This window comes from Falco peregrinus, chromosome 8 (assembly GCF_023634155.1).
Source record: "Falco peregrinus isolate bFalPer1 chromosome 8, bFalPer1.pri, whole genome shotgun sequence".
Lineage (NCBI taxonomy): Eukaryota > Metazoa > Chordata > Aves > Falconiformes > Falconidae > Falco > Falco peregrinus.
The window spans coordinates 64,445,809-64,463,616 of record NC_073728.1 but is presented as its reverse complement, the minus strand read 5'-3'; the positions used below and the strand labels follow the sequence as shown (position 1 = coordinate 64,463,616).

At 41.2% G+C, this 17,808-nt stretch overlaps 1 protein-coding gene across 4 annotated transcripts in view; it reads left to right on the top strand.

The window, feature by feature from the left end:
* KDM3B (lysine demethylase 3B) overlaps window positions 1–17,808 on the top strand; it is a 65,473-nt gene that overhangs the window by 29,112 nt on the left and 18,553 nt on the right. For all 4 annotated transcript variants that reach the window (XR_008748541.1, XM_055812882.1, XM_027794321.2 and 1 more), the window contains exons 7-16: window positions 130–723; window positions 3,150–4,392; window positions 4,749–4,950; window positions 6,318–6,532; window positions 7,595–7,747; window positions 9,588–9,695; window positions 11,957–12,084; window positions 12,730–13,009; window positions 13,987–14,243; window positions 17,331–17,597. Coding sequence is in view for 3 of the 4 variants with exons in the window: in XM_055812882.1 (XP_055668857.1) it covers window positions 130–723; window positions 3,150–4,392; window positions 4,749–4,950; window positions 6,318–6,532; window positions 7,595–7,747; window positions 9,588–9,695; window positions 11,957–12,084; window positions 12,730–13,009; window positions 13,987–14,243; window positions 17,331–17,597 (3,447 nt within the window). In the remaining variant the exon portion in view is untranslated. The remainder of the gene's footprint in view (window positions 1–129; window positions 724–3,149; window positions 4,393–4,748; window positions 4,951–6,317; window positions 6,533–7,594; window positions 7,748–9,587; window positions 9,696–11,956; window positions 12,085–12,729; window positions 13,010–13,986; window positions 14,244–17,330; window positions 17,598–17,808) is intronic.

Sequence of the window (17,808 nt, the reverse complement as noted above, 5' to 3'; positions counted from 1 at the left end):
TCTCAGTTTGTGATTAAATGTTCCTAAGCTCAAGAGCAGTGTAATGTGTTCTGTTCTAACAGAAAAGTGTTGTTTGAACAGGTATCCTGATTGTTCTGTTTAGTGATTGTGTGGTTTTGTCTGTTATAGGGAGGAGGCCTAAAAGCAGCTAAATCGTCTAAAGGGAAAAAGAAGAAGGAAAGCCTGGAGGGGAAGGATGGACGGAGGAGGAAAAATGCTTCGGATTCTGGGTGTGATCCTGCATCGAAGAAGCTAAAGGAGAGGGGTGAGGTGGATAGCAATGGTAGTGATGGAGGTGAGGCAAGCAGAGGTTCTTGGAAAGGAGGCTCCAATAGCGAAACAGGACTGGATCCAAGGGCCAAACAGTTACCTTCATTCATTCCTCAGATTAATCGCAATATTCGCTTTGCCACTTACACCAAAGAAAATGGCCGAACACTAGTAGTCCAAGATGAGCCAGTTGGTGGTGACACACCATTGCCCTTCACTCCCTTTTCCTCTGTGGCTGGACAAACGTTACTAGTTGGATCTGGATGTAAAGAGGCAGGAAAATCACTGGAACAGGTTGGCCCAGGCACGGCAACTTCAGCAACTGCAGTTGCTGCAACTGCAGTTACTACAACTGCTTTGACACCAACAACTGTGAGAATCTCTGATACCAGTTTGCCAGCTGTTACTGGACAGGAGAAACTGAAAACAGGACGATCACAAGTCCAGGGAGAGGTGAGTAGCTCATGATCCAGCATATTCAAGACAGACATGCAGATTTGCAGTAGATGTTCTGCAACATATTCAGGTTACGGAGTGTCTGTGGGACTGGGAAAACAACTTTTTCTCTGATGAATCCCTCCCCTCCCAAAGGAAACCTTTCTGTTACCTGATCTAAGAAAGAACTCAAAAGAAAATTAAGATATTTCATGGAGGAGTTGTAAGAGACAACTTCTTAGCACTCTTCTCTATTCAGCCTTAATCTGAGAAACGCAGATTTTCTTAAAAAGACACTTTAAGAACTGTACTTAATATAATTTTGTTGTGTCATATGGAAGATAACCTGCTTAATATCTCTTCCCTTTATATAAACAAATATGCATGAGAATGTGCACTTAGCTGAACATTTAAGTTGCTTAAAAAAAAAAAAAAGCCTCAAAACCAGAAAAACAATAAGGCTACATTTAGAGGACCTTTTCTAGGTGCCCAGCTTGTGTGTTACAGCCATGATATCTCTGTAGCAGAAAAATGAGCCAGTCACATATATACTGTCTAGGGCTGAAAACAAATAATTAAAACATTTGGGAGGGGTACCTTTGGAATAAATTTTAATAAAGAGCTCAGTCTGGAAGTAGCTTGAAGACCTTTTAGTTGTGCCTTTGTTTTCAAGGAGAAAAGTAGAAGGGAAATGCTGTTAAATACAAAATATAAAACTTGGTAATGAAATGAAGGCTTATAAAAACAAAACCTTACCTCAGGAAGTACAGCAAAAATTAAGAAACTTGTAGCCTACTCTATAAAAAAAAGTGAGGAAAATGGGTGATACATTAGAGAGTTTCATCCCTGTCTTTTGTATTGGCTAATGGAATGGGAGAAATGGTGAGATGTTTACCTTGGGATAAGGATTCCTTGATGGTAAGGAAGAAAGGTAAAGGAGAAACAGAATTGTAGAAGACAGGAGTGTTACGTAATTAAACTGGTACAATATAACCTGCTCTCCCTTCCACTCCCCACCCCTCCACACAGGAAAAAAAAAAAAAAAATCAGAGTTGGGAATAAGTACAAACTGTGTAGGTGAATGGTCAAAATTTTACCTATCAGTGGTATTGAGGAAGAAACTTCAATTGTACTGAGAAATTTTGGTATCACCTCTCCTTCTGTCCATCTCCCCAGCCACAAAACACTTGTTTTAAACCATTATTAATAATCTGGCTTCAGAATTTGCCAGCAGACCAGTAGTTCATTTCAAACTGTATTTCCCTTGAGGGTGGGAACCTGGCATAGATCAATAAGAAGGTTAGTTCACATGTGTTACTGCTTCAGACTGTCCACTTTATCATAGTGTGATTTGGTCCTTGAGGTGACTTAATAGGCTTGGTTTGCATTCATATTCACATGCTTTTTAAAACTGTTAGAACTCAGTGTTTGAAAATTACTTTGGCTCTAAAAAGAAATACGTGAAATTCTAATACCTGGAAGAACTGTCATGGGGGACATCAGTATGTTATTAAAGTTACTACAGCTGGAGGCTGACGAAAAGGAGCAAGCTAAACATTAATTGGGAGTGTGGTGGGTGTGTAGTGACAGTAATGACCAGTAGCATGTATTGCACGGGGGTTTAACATGGCCTTGGAAAAAAAGTGTATTGATTCAAGAAAACTCCAAGGAAAGGAATAGAACTGATGAGTTAGTTGTAGGATATAATCGGTTATGGTAGGACTGTGAGATTTGGAAAACCTGAATAAGTATAAATTGAGAAGAGAGCAAGTGAATATTCCATATTACACTTAAGGGTGTAGTAGAAATCTGCAAGTCAGAAAACTTTACAGTATTTGACGATCACAAAAATGAAGTGTTTAACCTCCACTGAGTAATCCCCTGGAAGGCACCATGTCATAGGCATCTCTCTACCTGTCAGCAAATGTGGCTTGCTGTGACCAGGAACAGTTTGTTCTCTAACTGTTAGAGGGCTTTCTTTGTTTAATTAACTTTGCAAACTAAGTTAATTATTTCAAGGGTGATCTTGGAGGGGGAGGGTGAAAGATGGGAGATTATTGAAAAGCAGTTTCAGTTAAGGTTCCCATCTTGCTGATACAAATTAAAACAGTTAGCAGTTTAAATAAATAACTTGCTGTTCTGTGAATTAGTTCGCTTGTGCCTCAATTTTGTTCTAAAGTATGATAAGATGTTCAGTGTTCATTTTCTCTATGTGTCTTTAGTATGTAACAGACACCATTAACTTATTATTTCAATAGTTTGTAGGTAGGAAAAATCAGTTCAGCAGAATCTTTAAAGAAGTTTCTTCATTGTAAATAATTCTGCTGGAAGTTTCTGTTACTAGTGGATAAGTAGAACGCTAATCATAGAATTAGATGAACCAAAGTATTGCTGAATTAAACAAGAGTTCTTTACTAGGCTAATGCTTTTTAATTTTGTTTCAGAATTCCCGAAATTCACTTTTGGCTGCTTCTGGATTTGGAGTCTCTCTCCCAAGTGCTTCCCAGTCCTTGGTATTTGGGGGTGGAAGGAGCCAATCAAATGGAGTGGTGACTCCAGAAAGCAAGCCTTCTGGATTTCCTTTTGGCTGTAGTACTGGACAAGAGGCTCAGAAAGATTCTGATCTGTCCAAGAACTTGTTTTTTCAATGCATGTCCCAAAATCTACCTTCCAGTAACTACTTCACAGTCATTTCAGAGAGCTTGACTGAGGATGCCTCTAGTCGGGACTCATTCAAGCAATGTACAGAGAGTGTGGGTGCTGGGATCTGTAAAAGTAAAATTCTTTCAGCGGACACTAAACCTGGAGCCCAGTCTGGCAGTTCTGTGGAGCGGAAGCTGCCTGTGGAATCTATGCCTACCCTTACTCCAGCCTTTTCACGAAGTCTGTTGAATACTCGTCCCCCAGATAGTCATGAAAACCTATTTTTACAGCCCCCAAAGCTATCAAGAGAGGAACCCTCAAACCCTTTCCTGGCATTTGCTGAGAAAGCAGAACTTAGTCCTTTCAGTGGCTTTGCATCTTCATCTCAGACAGTTTCTACTCCATCTACACCTGTGGGTCATAAGGCCACTTCTGGCTGGCCAGAGTCACTCACCTCTACAGACTCTTCTCTAGCTAAGAAGAAAACCTTGTTTATAACGACTGACTCCTCAAAGATGATCTCCGGTACTCCCGGTTCAGCCGTTGCTGCTGGTGTTCAGAGCCCTTCCACTGTAGGGAATGGCCGTTCCAGCTCACCAACCAGCAACCTGACACAGCCTATTGAGATGCCCACGCTTTCCTCCAGCCCAACAGAAGAAAAACCAGCTGTTGGGCCTGGGCAGCAGGACAATCCTCTTCTGAAAACTTTTTCTAATGTGTTTGGCAGACATCCACCTGGCTTTTTCTCTTCGCAGGCAGAATTTTCGCAGGAGAACAAAGCCCCTTTTGAAGCTGTGAAAAGGTTCTCTCTAGATGAGCGGAGCTTGACATCCAAACAGGACTCTGACTCCAGTACCAATAGTGACCTGTCAGATTTGAGTGACTCTGAAGACCAGTTGCAGGCCAAGGCTTGTATGAAGGGAATCCCAGACCACTTGATGGCAAAGCTGGGCCCCAATGCAGAGCACAATGCTGAATTGCTGCTGGGGAAAGGAAAAGGGAAGCAAGCCCCAAAGGGCCGGCCCCGCACAGCTCCCCTAAAAGGTGATGACTTGAATGCAGGTTGTCTTGGAAGCACGAGGAGGTGGGATACTGGGGTATCTCCTGTGCAATGAGCTAACCACGGGTGTAAACCTCACTTATGCTCAGTAGGCAGCATGCAGGATATTTACAAGTCTAAAGCTTAATGCTTCTTGTATGTGTTTAATATGTCCACTTTAAGAAATGTTTAAGCATATATTTGTCAGGACAAAAGTGTGGTGTGCTGCAGACTTGAACAGTCTTGCTGGTTTTGCGTGGGTATGAGCATACAGATCTCCGAAAACACGTTTACTGGGGCCAGTATCCTTTTGCTGTTACGGTTAACTAATGGAGTTTTACTTCTACTTTGCCTCGCCCAGTTGGCCAGTCTGTGCTGAAAGATATGAGTAAGGTGAGGAAGCTGAAGCAGTCCGGTGAGCCTTTTCTCCAGGATGGCTCTTGCATCAATGTAGCTCCACATCTGCACAAGTGCCGGGAGTGCCGTCTGGAGCGGTACCGCAAATTTAAGGAGCAAGAGCAGGATGACTCAACTGTGGCCTGTCGCTTCTTCCATTTCCGGAGGTGCTCGAATTCTTCCTTCCTTCTTATGTAGTCTATGTGCAGAGCTTGGACCGTGTCCAAGCACAAAGTAATTACACTTTACTTATTTAATGTACTTGGGTGCAATAATGAAGATTTTTGAGTGTCTTGCATTTCCCTGCATCACCTCACTGGAATTCCCTTACTGGGGCAGGAAGAGCTGCTGTTGGAAGATACAGCTATAGGGGACTATGAGTGAGCCTCCAGGTCGAGCCTCAGGAGATTGAATTTGCTTTATTGGGTAGAATTGTACTGCTGGGTAGAAGTTTGTGTGCGGTAGTTCTCTCTCCTTTTCATAAGGAGTTCAGAACAGAGATAAAATCTTAATTCAGTCAACAAGTAACTGAACATTGCCAGCATGAGGCTAATGTTTGACTAGGTTTTGTTGAGTACAGAACTGACTGTTACAGTAGAACATTGCCTGTATCTTCTGTGTTGTGTACACATCTTACAGTTCGTCGACCTGTCATGCTTCTCTTCATGTTCCTTAACTGCCTATTCTAGTAAGTGCTGTGCATCTTATTCCAAAAACATGTTTGTTCGCCTTCTGGCGTATAAAGGATTAAGTGAATTTTTAGTATGTGCCACCCATCCACTAAGGAATATAGCTGCTTCTCTTCCTGAACTTGTTAAAAATTAATCTAGCTTTGAGGTTAAAGACAAGATTACTTTTGCTGAAAAATGAAGTTACCTTTTAATATTGGCAGGAGGCATTGAGTTCTGTAACTTAATGTTGTTACACCTCCTAGCACACAAAGACTAGGAGGGTCAACAGCTATTGGTAAAACAGTTGTGACTCGTCTCTGTGGAGAGCACTGGCAAGAACACTGGGTATAATAAGGATTTTTTTATGTCTTGTCATGTGAACTGTTAGAACAGTGGCCAAGTGCTAGCAACCCTAGCCAGAACTGGAATAGGGGTTTCCCAAAAGTTGGGAAATAAATTTCTTCTGAGTTAAAATAGAGAATGAGAACCATGTAGAATTCTACATGCAGAATCATGCAGCTGCCCAAATAAATTGAATTTTGTCATCTATAGTATAGAGAATGTGACTTAACAAGCTGTAGCAATTTCCTGTATATGGAATTTCCCAACAACACTTACTGGACCAAGGGGATTCATTCTAGTGGGTTTTGCGGCCATTGCCTTTGTGGGTGTCTTTGTGCCTTTATGCCACCTTATTCTGTTGTTATTTGGATTTGCATAGTAGTTGCACTGGCTGTAGGGTATAGCGCTCTAGCTCAAACCTTTTTTCCTCTTTCTGGGTTTATATTCTGACATAGATGGCATTATAAGTTAATTAAAGGTGATTGAGCAGCTTCTCAATTACTCCATCCTGTTTTCTGCAGGCTGATATTTACCCGAAAAGGTATTCTACGAGTAGAGGGTTTCTTGAACCCACAACAGAGTGACCCTGATGCCATGAGCCTATGGATTCCTTCCTCCTCCCCTGCAGAGGGGATCGATCTGGAAACTTCTAAATATATCCTAGCCAATGTTGGGGACCAGTTCTGCCAGCTTGTTATGTCAGAGAAGGAAGCAATGATGATGGTGGAGCCACATCGTAAGCGGGGCTTTTGCCGTGTTTTTTGTCCATCTTCTCTGTGTAATGTGTGTACAATGCAGTGGAATAGAATTGCAAGTGTAATATAATTTCTTGTTAAAATGCTTCTCCTTTTCTTCCAAAGAGAAAGCTATATTAATTTATTTGGGGTGTGTGTAATTGTGGGACCAGCATTTGGGATTTTTCTTTTGGATCAGTGCATCATTACTATCAAGGAAGCAAACAGTAACTTCCCAGACATCATTACAATATTTTTCAATAGATACATACAGAAATGAGCTGGCCTGTGCCTCCTAAGAAAACAGAAATAAGTCCAGAACACTTGCCACACTGACTAGCAGTGCTTTAATGAGCAGCTTTTCTTACGTATTCCTATCCTGTTATGCTCCAGGGACATCACATTAAAGTTCAGCGTTTTCTAGGGAGCGAGCAGTACCTGTGTTCAGCCTGCAAGGACTCAGCTGAGCAACTAGTTGCCAGTATTGCCACTATGAGACCAGTGGGTTTAGAAAAAAAATCTCTGAAGGTACCTGGTTCAGCCCATCACATGGATAGCTCTGACCATCTGATTTTTCCCTTTAGCTTCTGGAAAGTACAAGGGCAGCCATTTGGAGAGAACTTCTCCTTCCACAGTGAATGTGTTGATTTAGAGTCCGAGATGTTGACAGGCATCTAATTAATGCATTCTTAACAGTTTTATAAGTTCACATTATTTGTTCATAAAACTAGCAGAAGTTTTATATTTTTGCTGTAAGTTCCATAAGTGCTCCTTGGAATTCAGTTACTACTCTGTAAGGTGCTGCATTCCCTTGTAGTGTGCATTTTGGGACTTGACCATACCCACTCTTAGAAGTGGGTATTTTAATAGCGTCACAGGATTAGCAAAGAGACACACAGAATATGTCTCTGGATGTAAAAAAGTATGTGTTTCTATATTCTGCACTCAAGTTGTATTTCTGTGATTTGTTTCTTTATCAATGTTACTGTGATATTCTCAGATTAGGTGGGAGAAATGCAGAATGTCAAAGCAGTGATTTTTTTAATGTTCCTTCTCTTATATAGAGAAAGTGGCGTGGAAGCGAGCAGTACGTGGTGTGAGGGAAATGTGTGATGTATGTGAGACAACACTCTTCAATATTCATTGGGTTTGTCGCAAGTGTGGTTTTGGGGTCTGTCTGGACTGTTACCGGCTGAGGAAGAATCGTCCACGTAGCGGTGAGCCCTGGATTTTTTTTGCCTCCCCACTGTAATCTTTGAACAGGCTGGCTTTCAGTGGAGATAGTTTCTGGGAAGTGGCTGAAGGTTTTGTGGGAGACTTAGTATCAGCTTGGGAGGCTGGAGGTTTGGAACTTTGGCGCTACTGTCTCATGTCACTGTTGCATTTTTTGTTTCCTTAGATTCCTGTGGTTTATCTATTTGGTTAGAATTTTAGTACAAAAGCTACAACATCAGCAGGCGTAGACTGTGTACAGAAACAGACTACTGTATAGTTCCATCTTTTCCTCAGAGAGTATAAAAGAAAAATTAAGTAATATCTTAACAGTTTGGAACCATTGCAAGATGAACTAGTAAGCAGACATTGCAGAGTCTTTCTGTAACAAGGAGTTAGATTGGAAAGGTTTGGGGGTTTTTTGGTGTTTGATTTATTTTATTTTTTTTTTTACCTTGATACACTAGTGTTTGTAATTCTGGAAGAAGTTCAATAAGTTAATTTTCTAACAAATAGAGGCATGCTGTGTTGACAAAAGTGAATACTTGGTTGCTTTTTTGTGTATTTTACTGTATCGAGACCACTTTGGTAGCATGGGTGCTGACAATGGACAATTTTAATAAGTATAAGGCTATTGGTGACAGTTTAGTTATTATGTGGAGTAGATGTACAAAATACTGGATAGTATTTCGGATAGGGCGTGGGTGCATGGCTGGTAAGATACAGAGAAAACCTGGACACTGCACAGTGTTCAGCAATAGCTAGTTAGTGTGTTTATCAGGATTGTTTTGGTCACAAGTCTAAAACACAGCACCACAGAAGCTGCTATGAATAAAATTAACTCCATCCCAGTTAGAACCAGTATAATAATTAAGCCTATGAATTTCTGCCAGAATATACCAGAAGAGATCATAATGGTCTTTAAGATGGTGGTTAACCAGGGTACAGTGGAAATACAAGAAATTCTACTCTACTTTCAGCTATCTGGCACTGTACATATTTGGAAAAATCATTTGGGACTGCATATATCACTTAGCAATGTCGTCTTCCTGAAAACAGTATTGTAATTATTCTTTATTAATCAAGTCTGGTATTTTGGAATGGGCCAAAATTTAGAAACAAGGCACTACTTAAATACAATTACTTACCTCGAGGCTTCTGAACTTTTGTGCTGTAGAAACACCCTATGCAGATACCAGGTCCAGAAGGACCGTGCAATGAAGTTTTATATGATCCTTCTCATATGGTACCCCACTTACCCTTTTTAAAGGAAGAGAATGGCATGCAGTGTATGCAGCTACATGTTTGTAGGTCCGGCTTAGTTTAAAATCTGAAGAATGACAAGTTTGCCAGACTACTTTTCAAACTACTAATTTGCTACTTGTTAGCTTTGTAAGTAGATACACTTGACAGTAGAGCTTAGTTTCTGCTTCCTGGATCTGATCTGCAAATGCTTTTTGTTGGAAAAAAAACAAACAAACAAACCCAAACGTGGAAGATTATGACAAGAAAAAGAGAATTATATAAATTAGGAAGGTGTAATGAGAACAAGAGTATGATATTTAAAAATTGAGGCTAGAAGCCAAGATTTTTAGGTGCTTGCAAATGACAAGCTACTAGAGATGAAGGAAAAATGACTGGTAATTTTTTAATCTGAAGAGGCAAAGAAGTTGCTGTAGATCCTGTTCTAATGGTCTGTATTTATAGTTTATTTCTGAGATCACCAGGTTAATCTCCTGCACTGTAAAGAATCTAAAGAAACAATACTGATGCAGAAATATTCTGTATTTTAAATTTTAGTGACTTTTGTACGAAATTTTATAATTTTTTGTGTCTTTTTTCCAGAGTCAGAGGAGATTGGTGATGAGGAAGTCTTCTCATGGCTGAAGTGTGCAAAGGGTCAGTCTCATGAACCAGAGAATCTTATGCCGACACAGATAATTCCTGGTACAGGTAATGCTTGAAACCTGAAGGGAAAACTTCCAAATTTTGTCTCAATTCTGAGCAAGCAAGTGGAAAAAATACGAAGGTAGTTGGTGTTCTAGCCAATACCTTTTCTAGCATCAATATAGAGGAGATTTCCACTTTTAGAGTGGAAAGGTTGAAGGGAAGGTAAGTAAAGTCAAGCTACGGATTTGAAGTCAACACCCTTCTGATACTAGCTGTGACTTCTTGTGCTCAGCTGTTTTCAGTTGTATCTGTAAATCTGGCTAACTTAAAAGAAAGATATTTTTCTTTTCTACTGGGGGGAGGGAAAGCAAATGGCGAGTGCTGACCATTTACTTGACTCTTTACATAACTCTTCTTAAAAATCATAGAATCGTAGAATGGTTTGGGTTGGAAGGGAACTTTAAAGATCAGCTAGTCCAGCCCCCTGCCACCAGCAGGGACATCCTTCACTAGGTCAGGTTGCTCAAAGCTCCATCCAACCTGACTTTGAACGTTTCCAGCAAGGGGCATCCACAGCTGCTGCTCTGGGCAACCTGTGCCAGTGCCTCACTACCCTCGTAAAAAGTTCCTTCCTTACGTCCAATCTAAACCTACCCTCTTTCAGTCTAGAGCCATTGTGCTGTCACTACAGGCCCTGGTAAAAAGTCTCTCTCCATCTTTCTTAATGGTCCCCCCTTATATATTGAAAGGCCACCACAAGGTCTCCCTGGGGCTGCCCCTTCTCCAGGCTGCCCCACACCAGCTGTCTCAGCCTTTCCGCACAGGAGCGGTGTTCCAGCCCCCTCACTGTTGTCGTGTCCCTCCTGGGGACCCGCTCGAGCAGGTCCGTGTCTGTCTCGTACTGGGCACCCCAGAGCGGGATGCAGGGCTCCAGGAGGGGTGGAGCAGAGCAGAGGGGGAGAATCGCCTCCCCCCACCTGCTGCCCGCGCTTCCTTTTGTGCAGCCCAGGATATGATATGGCTTTCCGGGCTGCGAGCGCACGGTACCGGCTCACGTCCCGTTTTTTATCTGCTGGTATCCCTAAGTCCTTTTCTGCAGGGCTGCTCTCGATCCGTTCATCCCTCCGCCTGTGTTGGTGTCAGGGACTGTCCCAACCCAGGCCTTGCTCAGCTTGGTGCGGTTCACGTGGGCCCACTCCTCCAGCCTATCGAGGTCCCTCTGGATGGCATCTCTTCCCTCCAGGGAATTAGCTGTACCACTCAGCTTGGCGTCATTCACAGACTTGTTGCTTTCTGTAGTTGAATTAACACTTTGTCAAGAGGCTGCCCTTGGTAGGGTGCCCTGTAGTAAACACCAACAGCGAGGTTTCCTTTGTGGGTCCCTAATCTTTACCCTTAAGCTCTCAACCTGTTCACTGTTTTTTAAAGATAGCTCTTTACCGTCAATCCGTTCTTTTACGTAGAGAGCAACCCTCCCACAGTGCTCCAGTTGTGCAGTTTGTCCCATCATTTTTCAGCACTAGTAATTAGATCGTGGCTTTCTAGTTGCACAATGATTTCCAGCTCCTCCTGCTTGTTACCCATGCTGTGTGCATTGGTATAGAGACCCTTCAGCTGGGCTGTGAGCCTTGTCACATCTTGAGAGGAACGTGCCCATATTCCTTTGAGGTGTTTCACAGGTGTTTCCCTGTTGGTTCCTAATACATCAACAGCCCCTGGCTTTTCTCTGTTGCTCAAATCTCCATCCCCTTCCCTCCCTAAATCTAGTTTACAGCTCTCCATATAAATCTGGCCAACTTGATGGCAAAGACTTTCTGGCCCCACTTGGGCAGGTGAATCCCATTAGCTCACAAGAGACCTGGCTTCTCAAAGCTACGTTTGTGATCATAGAAGCCAAAGCCTTGAGTATGGCACCAGCCATGCAGCCAGGCATTCACCCGTTCGTTACCTCCTTCCTTTTACTGGGAGGATAGAGGAGGCCATCACCTGTGCTCCAGCTCCTTTTAGCATTGCTCCAAGGGATATGCATTCTCTTTTGATGGTTTGAAGTTGCCTTGTAGTATCATCGGACCCTACGTGGAATAGTAGGAGCATATGATGATCTGTAGCATTTGCCAGGCTTGACAGCCTCTCAGTGACATCATGAAGCTGGTGCTAGCACAGCATTCAGAGACAAGTATCTTGTTACAGCATGTGATCTTGAAGACACTTAGTAGTAGCAATTAAAAAAAAAAAACCCACCCCTCTGAATTTATATTACAGTTAAGGTGATGGTTTTATATTTCTTTACCTGTGATACTAAAGCTTTTTAACTTTATTTCTAGCGCTTTACAACATTGGAGACATGGTTCATGCAGCACGAGGCAAATGGGGTATTAAAGCCAATTGTCCATGTATTAACCGGCAGAACAAATCAGTGTTGAGACCAGCTGTCACTAATGGAATATCACAGGTATGTAATTTGAGGCTGAAATTACTTTGTTTGACATTACATTTTTAAGATCTACTAAAACGTTAGATCCTTTAGACTAACCCGCTGGGAAACACAAATTTTATATTCTCCATATGTATTCTGAGTGGTTTAGCTTGGCAAGAATCTTGTGGGACATTTCTGGGGGATTTGTGCTGCAACTGTTATTTACCAAGTGGATGTTTGTGCTAAGACTCTTATGTAGAAGTTGAGTTGGAAGCTATTCATATTGCAGCTGTATCTTAAACCACTATGAGTAGCTTGCAATGTGTGCATTTATTTTGTTATGGGTCCTGAAGGTTATGCTGATTCTAGAGTAGTTCTGTTACCATTTACACAAATAGTCCTGTAAAAGAAGAAACTGAAAAGCCTAGGCTTGTGTTAAAAGACAACTAAAAGATGACCTGGTAAGAATTCATCTGTGATGCAAGGTCTGATGTACACGGAGGAGAAGCTCCTGTACTCTGCTGCTACATAGGTGTTGAGGAACTCCACCGTGTGCCTAAAGCAAATGAACAAACAAAATCAACAAACAAAACCCAATGTTATCAGATAACTGAAATGGCTCCCAAGTTGAACTCTTCCTTTTATTCAACATTTAGCAGTTGTTTTATGTTTTTGTTTTAGCTTCCGTCTGTAAATCCTAGTGCATCAGTCTCTGGAAACGAGAGCACCTTTTCCACTGGAGCAGGGACAGCAGGAGCAGGGCAACTAGAAGTGGACACAGCTCCAAAATCTGAAGCAATTGATAGTAGGATAGATGAATCTGCAAAACCAGAGACATTACCAACCAATAACACTGGTGAAACAAAGACTAACAGACCACTTTGTCCAGAAACAGCTCCATCATCAGCCTTACACTGGCTTGCAGATTTAGCAACACAAAAAGCAAAAGAAGAAACAAAAGGTGAGCAGAAAACATGCCTTCCAGAGCTGGCTTTAAAAGAGAAATGATAATGTACTGCTTGGTTGCAGGCTAGTGCCTAGCCCTAAATGGAAAGGAACATGGTCATTTTTCTTCCTTTGCTTCTTAGAACCAGTTTTCTTTTACAGGCTTAGGAATATGCAAAGCTAGAAAGATGATGATAGGGCTGAAAATAAAAATACTGTCTTGTCACTCCCAGTTTGTTTCAGTGCTAGTTCTTGTATTTATTTTCTAAGTAATAAGATATCCTGATGTAAAATGATAAGAATTAATTTCAGATGCAGCTTTGTCACTTCGTAACTATTGGAGTAAATAAAGCTGTTTTGTGTGCTGTGTGAAGAATGTATTTCCAGAGAATTGAAAGAGTAGGGTCCACTTGGAGGGTCAGATGATAGATCAGAACTTCTTTAATACTCAGTAGTTTAAGTGTGATTCTTAGGATGAAATAACTGTTTACAGAATGCAGCTCCCAGTTGTCAGAGGTAGCATGACTAACACAGGGTTTATTCCTGTCCATATGTCTAGCAAGAACTAATTTATATGTTGATGTGATGTATTTGTGATTCTCACTAGTTTTGCAGGGCTTAGTCACTGTAATATTTTGACTACGGTTAAAATTCGAAATATTTCATATTGAAGCATTAATTCAGAAAGCCAAGGAAATGTTTTTTTAATTGAGTCTATTTCAAAGTTTCTTGTGTATCAGACACTTTCAGGTCAGATCTGCTGTGCTATCCAAAACCTTGATGGCATATGAAGGGTAAAATCTACCTGTAGTATATGATGTCTGATTCTATTTGAGGTATCGCATTCACCATTGCAGTGATAATTTACCTTTACCACAAGATTCTGTTAATATTCTATTTAATGCAAGAGCAAATAATTTCAGAGAACTTATGGTCATTTGAACTTTGTCTTTTTTCTTTTTTTCTTCCCCACTGTTGATATTTATCTTGCAGAATCAGGATCACTGAGGTCAGTGCTTAATAAAGAATCCCATTCACCCTTTGGATTGGATTCCTTCAACTCCAGTACAAAGGTTTCCCCACTAACCCCAAAGCTGTTTAATAGCCTCTTGTTGGGCCCAGTGACATCTAGCAACAAAGCTGAAGGCTCCAGCCTCAGAGATCTGCTGCACACCGGGCCAGGAAAGCTTCCTCAGGTCCCATTAGACACAGGAATACCCTTTCCTCCGGTCTTTTCTGCAGCTTCTACGGTAAATAATTTTGTATTCCTTCAATAATATCTTTTCTGGGGAAGAATTTCATAGTGATCTAACAGTTTTAATCTAAGTGGTGTTATATACCTTACTCTTAACTGTTGAAACAAACACAATATTCTGCCAAAATTCACCACCCAACAAAGTTGTAGAAAATTTTGATGCTGTTAGTTTGTGGTTTGGTTTACTACTACTGTGGAAAAGCTGTTCCTTGCAAAAGACCAAGAACATGAGTTAAAATACAGCCTTAAAATTGTTTAATTGATAATCAGCATCCCTATAAAAGCTCACTTTAAATTCCACATCTTTAAAAATATGCAAGAGCATACCACAAAAAAAAGAGAAAAACCTATGAGGAAAACAGTTTCTTAAAAAAGAAGTTACCTTGAAAGGCATTTAAGATAGAATATGAATGTAAGGTGTAGTTGTTATTTCTGGGTGTGTGTTCTGGAATAAGGATACTTTGTTTCTCTTTAATCCCTTTTGGAGGAAATAACCTTAAAAAAACCCACTTAACAAATCAATGACATTTGAAATGGTTGAAAGCGTTTAGTTCAAGAGAAGGATAGACTCTGTGGAATTTATCAAGGCTTAGCTGCTCTGGGTGGGTATTTTCCCAAAAAGCTTAGGCAGATAGAATGAGGAAGATTATGAAATGGCTTGTCTCACAGCAGAATTTTTTTTTCCCTTCTGTATCAGGCTGGAAAGATGGAACCTTAATAATAATAGTTCATGTTGTTTGTTTTTGGTAGCGGGAACTGTACAGCTGTATAGGAAAATACTATAGAAAGTGCTACTATAGGAAGATGAATCCAATAATACTTCCACCCCCCACCCCCTCTCATCACTGAGTACAGGCGAAGAAATTGTGATCACTTGTTTTAAAACAAGTTATTCTTTCAAGCCTCGAGAGGGTCTGTCTCAGCTTGTATCCCCATCCCCGCATCTCCATGCGTTCGCTCACTGCACTGAATCAGATCTATTCTGAAATAGAATTTTTTTACTTCCTTGACTTCTGGTCTTCACAGAGTAATTTAGATTTGAAAGAATTTGTGGGGAACTCTGGTCCAACCCCCCACTTGAATGCCTGGATGCTTCATATAAAATGAACAAAACATACCTGAGAAACAACACTTGTGTTGGTCAAACTGAGAGGCATAATGGACTGCTGCTCATGAAGAGAATCATCTGGGTGTTTCTGGAGCAGTGATACTCTGTTTTGAAGAGTAGTTGGCACTGACTGTAGTAGTTACACTGCGTATTATCTGTTTCATGCCTGCAGAGAGTCAGTGTAAAGGTACAGTTTTAAGACTGTCATAATTGGATGATGTTATGATTTATTCTTACTTGGGTAAGACAGACTGTAGAAAAATAATATAATCCCAAGCAGCAGTACAGGCTGGTGTCTGACTAGGAGGGGTGTAGCCCCCCTGAAAGGAGCCATGGTCCTGGAGGACAGCAAGCTGAATGTGTCAGCACTGCGCCCTTGCAGCTGCCAAGGCAGACTGCCCTGGCCTGCACTGGGAAGCGCACAGCTGGAGCACATCAAGGAATGGGATTATTGCACTCAGCACTTGTTAGGCCACACCTGGAACACTGTTTCCAGTTTTGGCCTCCCTAGTTGAAGAACAACACTGAAAAATGTGGGGGGGTCCAGTGGAGGGTCATGAAGCATGATTAAAACGTTGGGGAGCTTGACACACAAAGGATGCTTAAAGAAACTGGTTCTCTTCATCCTAGAGAAGAGAATGCTTTTGGGATCTGATCGATCTTGCAATTATCTGAAGGTTATTGTAGAGAATATGGAGGTACTCTTTCACAAGGATGTGTGGTAACAGGGCAAGAGGCAACGGATACAAGTTGTTTCAGGGGAAATTCTATCTGGGTATAACAAAAAAATTCTTACTTTCCATTCAAGCGGTAGAGAAGTGATGTAATCTCCTTCCACAAGAAGTTAGGGTTTAGTCTCACCCAGCCCAGAGTGACTTAACCTGATTTCAACAGGAAGTTCTGATAAATGATCTCTAGGTCTTCCTTCTGACCTAGACTTCTATAATTCTATTAATATTTCTTACTGAATTAATATCTTCAGTTATGAATAGTGTTATGTTTTAGATTGATATTTTACATATGGTAAATTTTCTTTTGAAATTTAATTTAGTTTTAAAGATGGCAAAGTTGTTCCAGTAATATTTTTTCACTGTTACTGTTCACTCTGCTTCCAGTACCTGTGTGGGTTTGGGGCTTTTTAGGGGGAAGTGGGGGTGGTGTTTGAGGTTTTGTTTCGTTTGGGGTTTTTTTGGGGGGTGGGAATGGATTATTATTTTTTTTGGCTAGAATGAGAAGCCCTTTGCTGCCAGAAATCTATCACACCCCTGCCCCCTCCCATAGATGCCTTGTGAGTAAGGATCCAATTAGAGTTTATGTTCTCTTGGATGTATGAAATATGTTTAGTATCTTAAGTATCTTGCTATAGGCAGGCGGCTTTTTTTTTTTTTTTTTTTAAGATAAGAACAAAATTTAAGATTGTCATTAGTCTTTCCCAAATTTTAAACATCGCTTGAGGAGCAGAGCATGGACGCCACAGCCAGTGAGGCTGTCCTCAAATGGTTCTGTTAACATTATACATGCAGGAAGTACTTGCTCCTCTCTGTCTGTCCGTGCTTGCTTAACGTTCCCATGTTCGTCAGCTTGCCTGTGCCAGGGTTGAATTAACTTTCTTAGTAATGGAATGAGGAAAATGGGGAAATAGAGTTGAGATATTACTGAATTCAAGTATGAACCATTTTTACTATTAAAGTAGTAGAGTTTAGAACACTAGAGAAGTTTTCTATTCCGTGATTATTTGCTGTAATATTTTTCTAGATAGCCTGTAGCTGGTTATTTGAAGTTTTACTGTTATAAAACAGGTCCATAGCTGTTTGTTCTTACTGGATACATGTCTGTCTCTGAGCTGGTGTGTTTACTATTGCCTGTTTTTCTGATACCAAGATGTCTTGTGACAGAAACCTGAATGAGAGCAGATATGCGTTAGTATGTATGCTGTTGCAAGACTGAACTTACCTCTGGATTTATGTCTTCTAGGGGGCCAAAGGTAAAGCCAGCCTGCCTAACTTCTTAGACCATATCATTGCTTCTGTGGTGGAAAATAAGAAGACATCTGATGCTGCAAAACGAGCTAGTAACTTAGCTGACACACAGAGAGAGGTGAAGGAAATGGTAATGGGCTTAAATGTGCTGGATCCACACACTTCCCACTCTTGGCTGTGTGATGGTAGACTCCTTTGCCTTCATGATCCCAGCAACAAAAACAACTGGAAGATCTTCAGGGAGTGCTGGAAACAGGGCCAGGTGGGTGATGACAAATAGCTAGCCCTCACTGCTTATAAGTATCCTGAATTTTTAAGCTGTACCTTGGACAAGTCTATTCAGACTTTGGCCAGTTGCTCCTGAGTTAATACGAAGAACAATGATTCTAGCTGTAGAGCTATAAACAGGTGACATGGCGGCCCTGTCCGCTCCACGTTGTACTGACTTGAGCTCATGTGCCCTTACACACTGA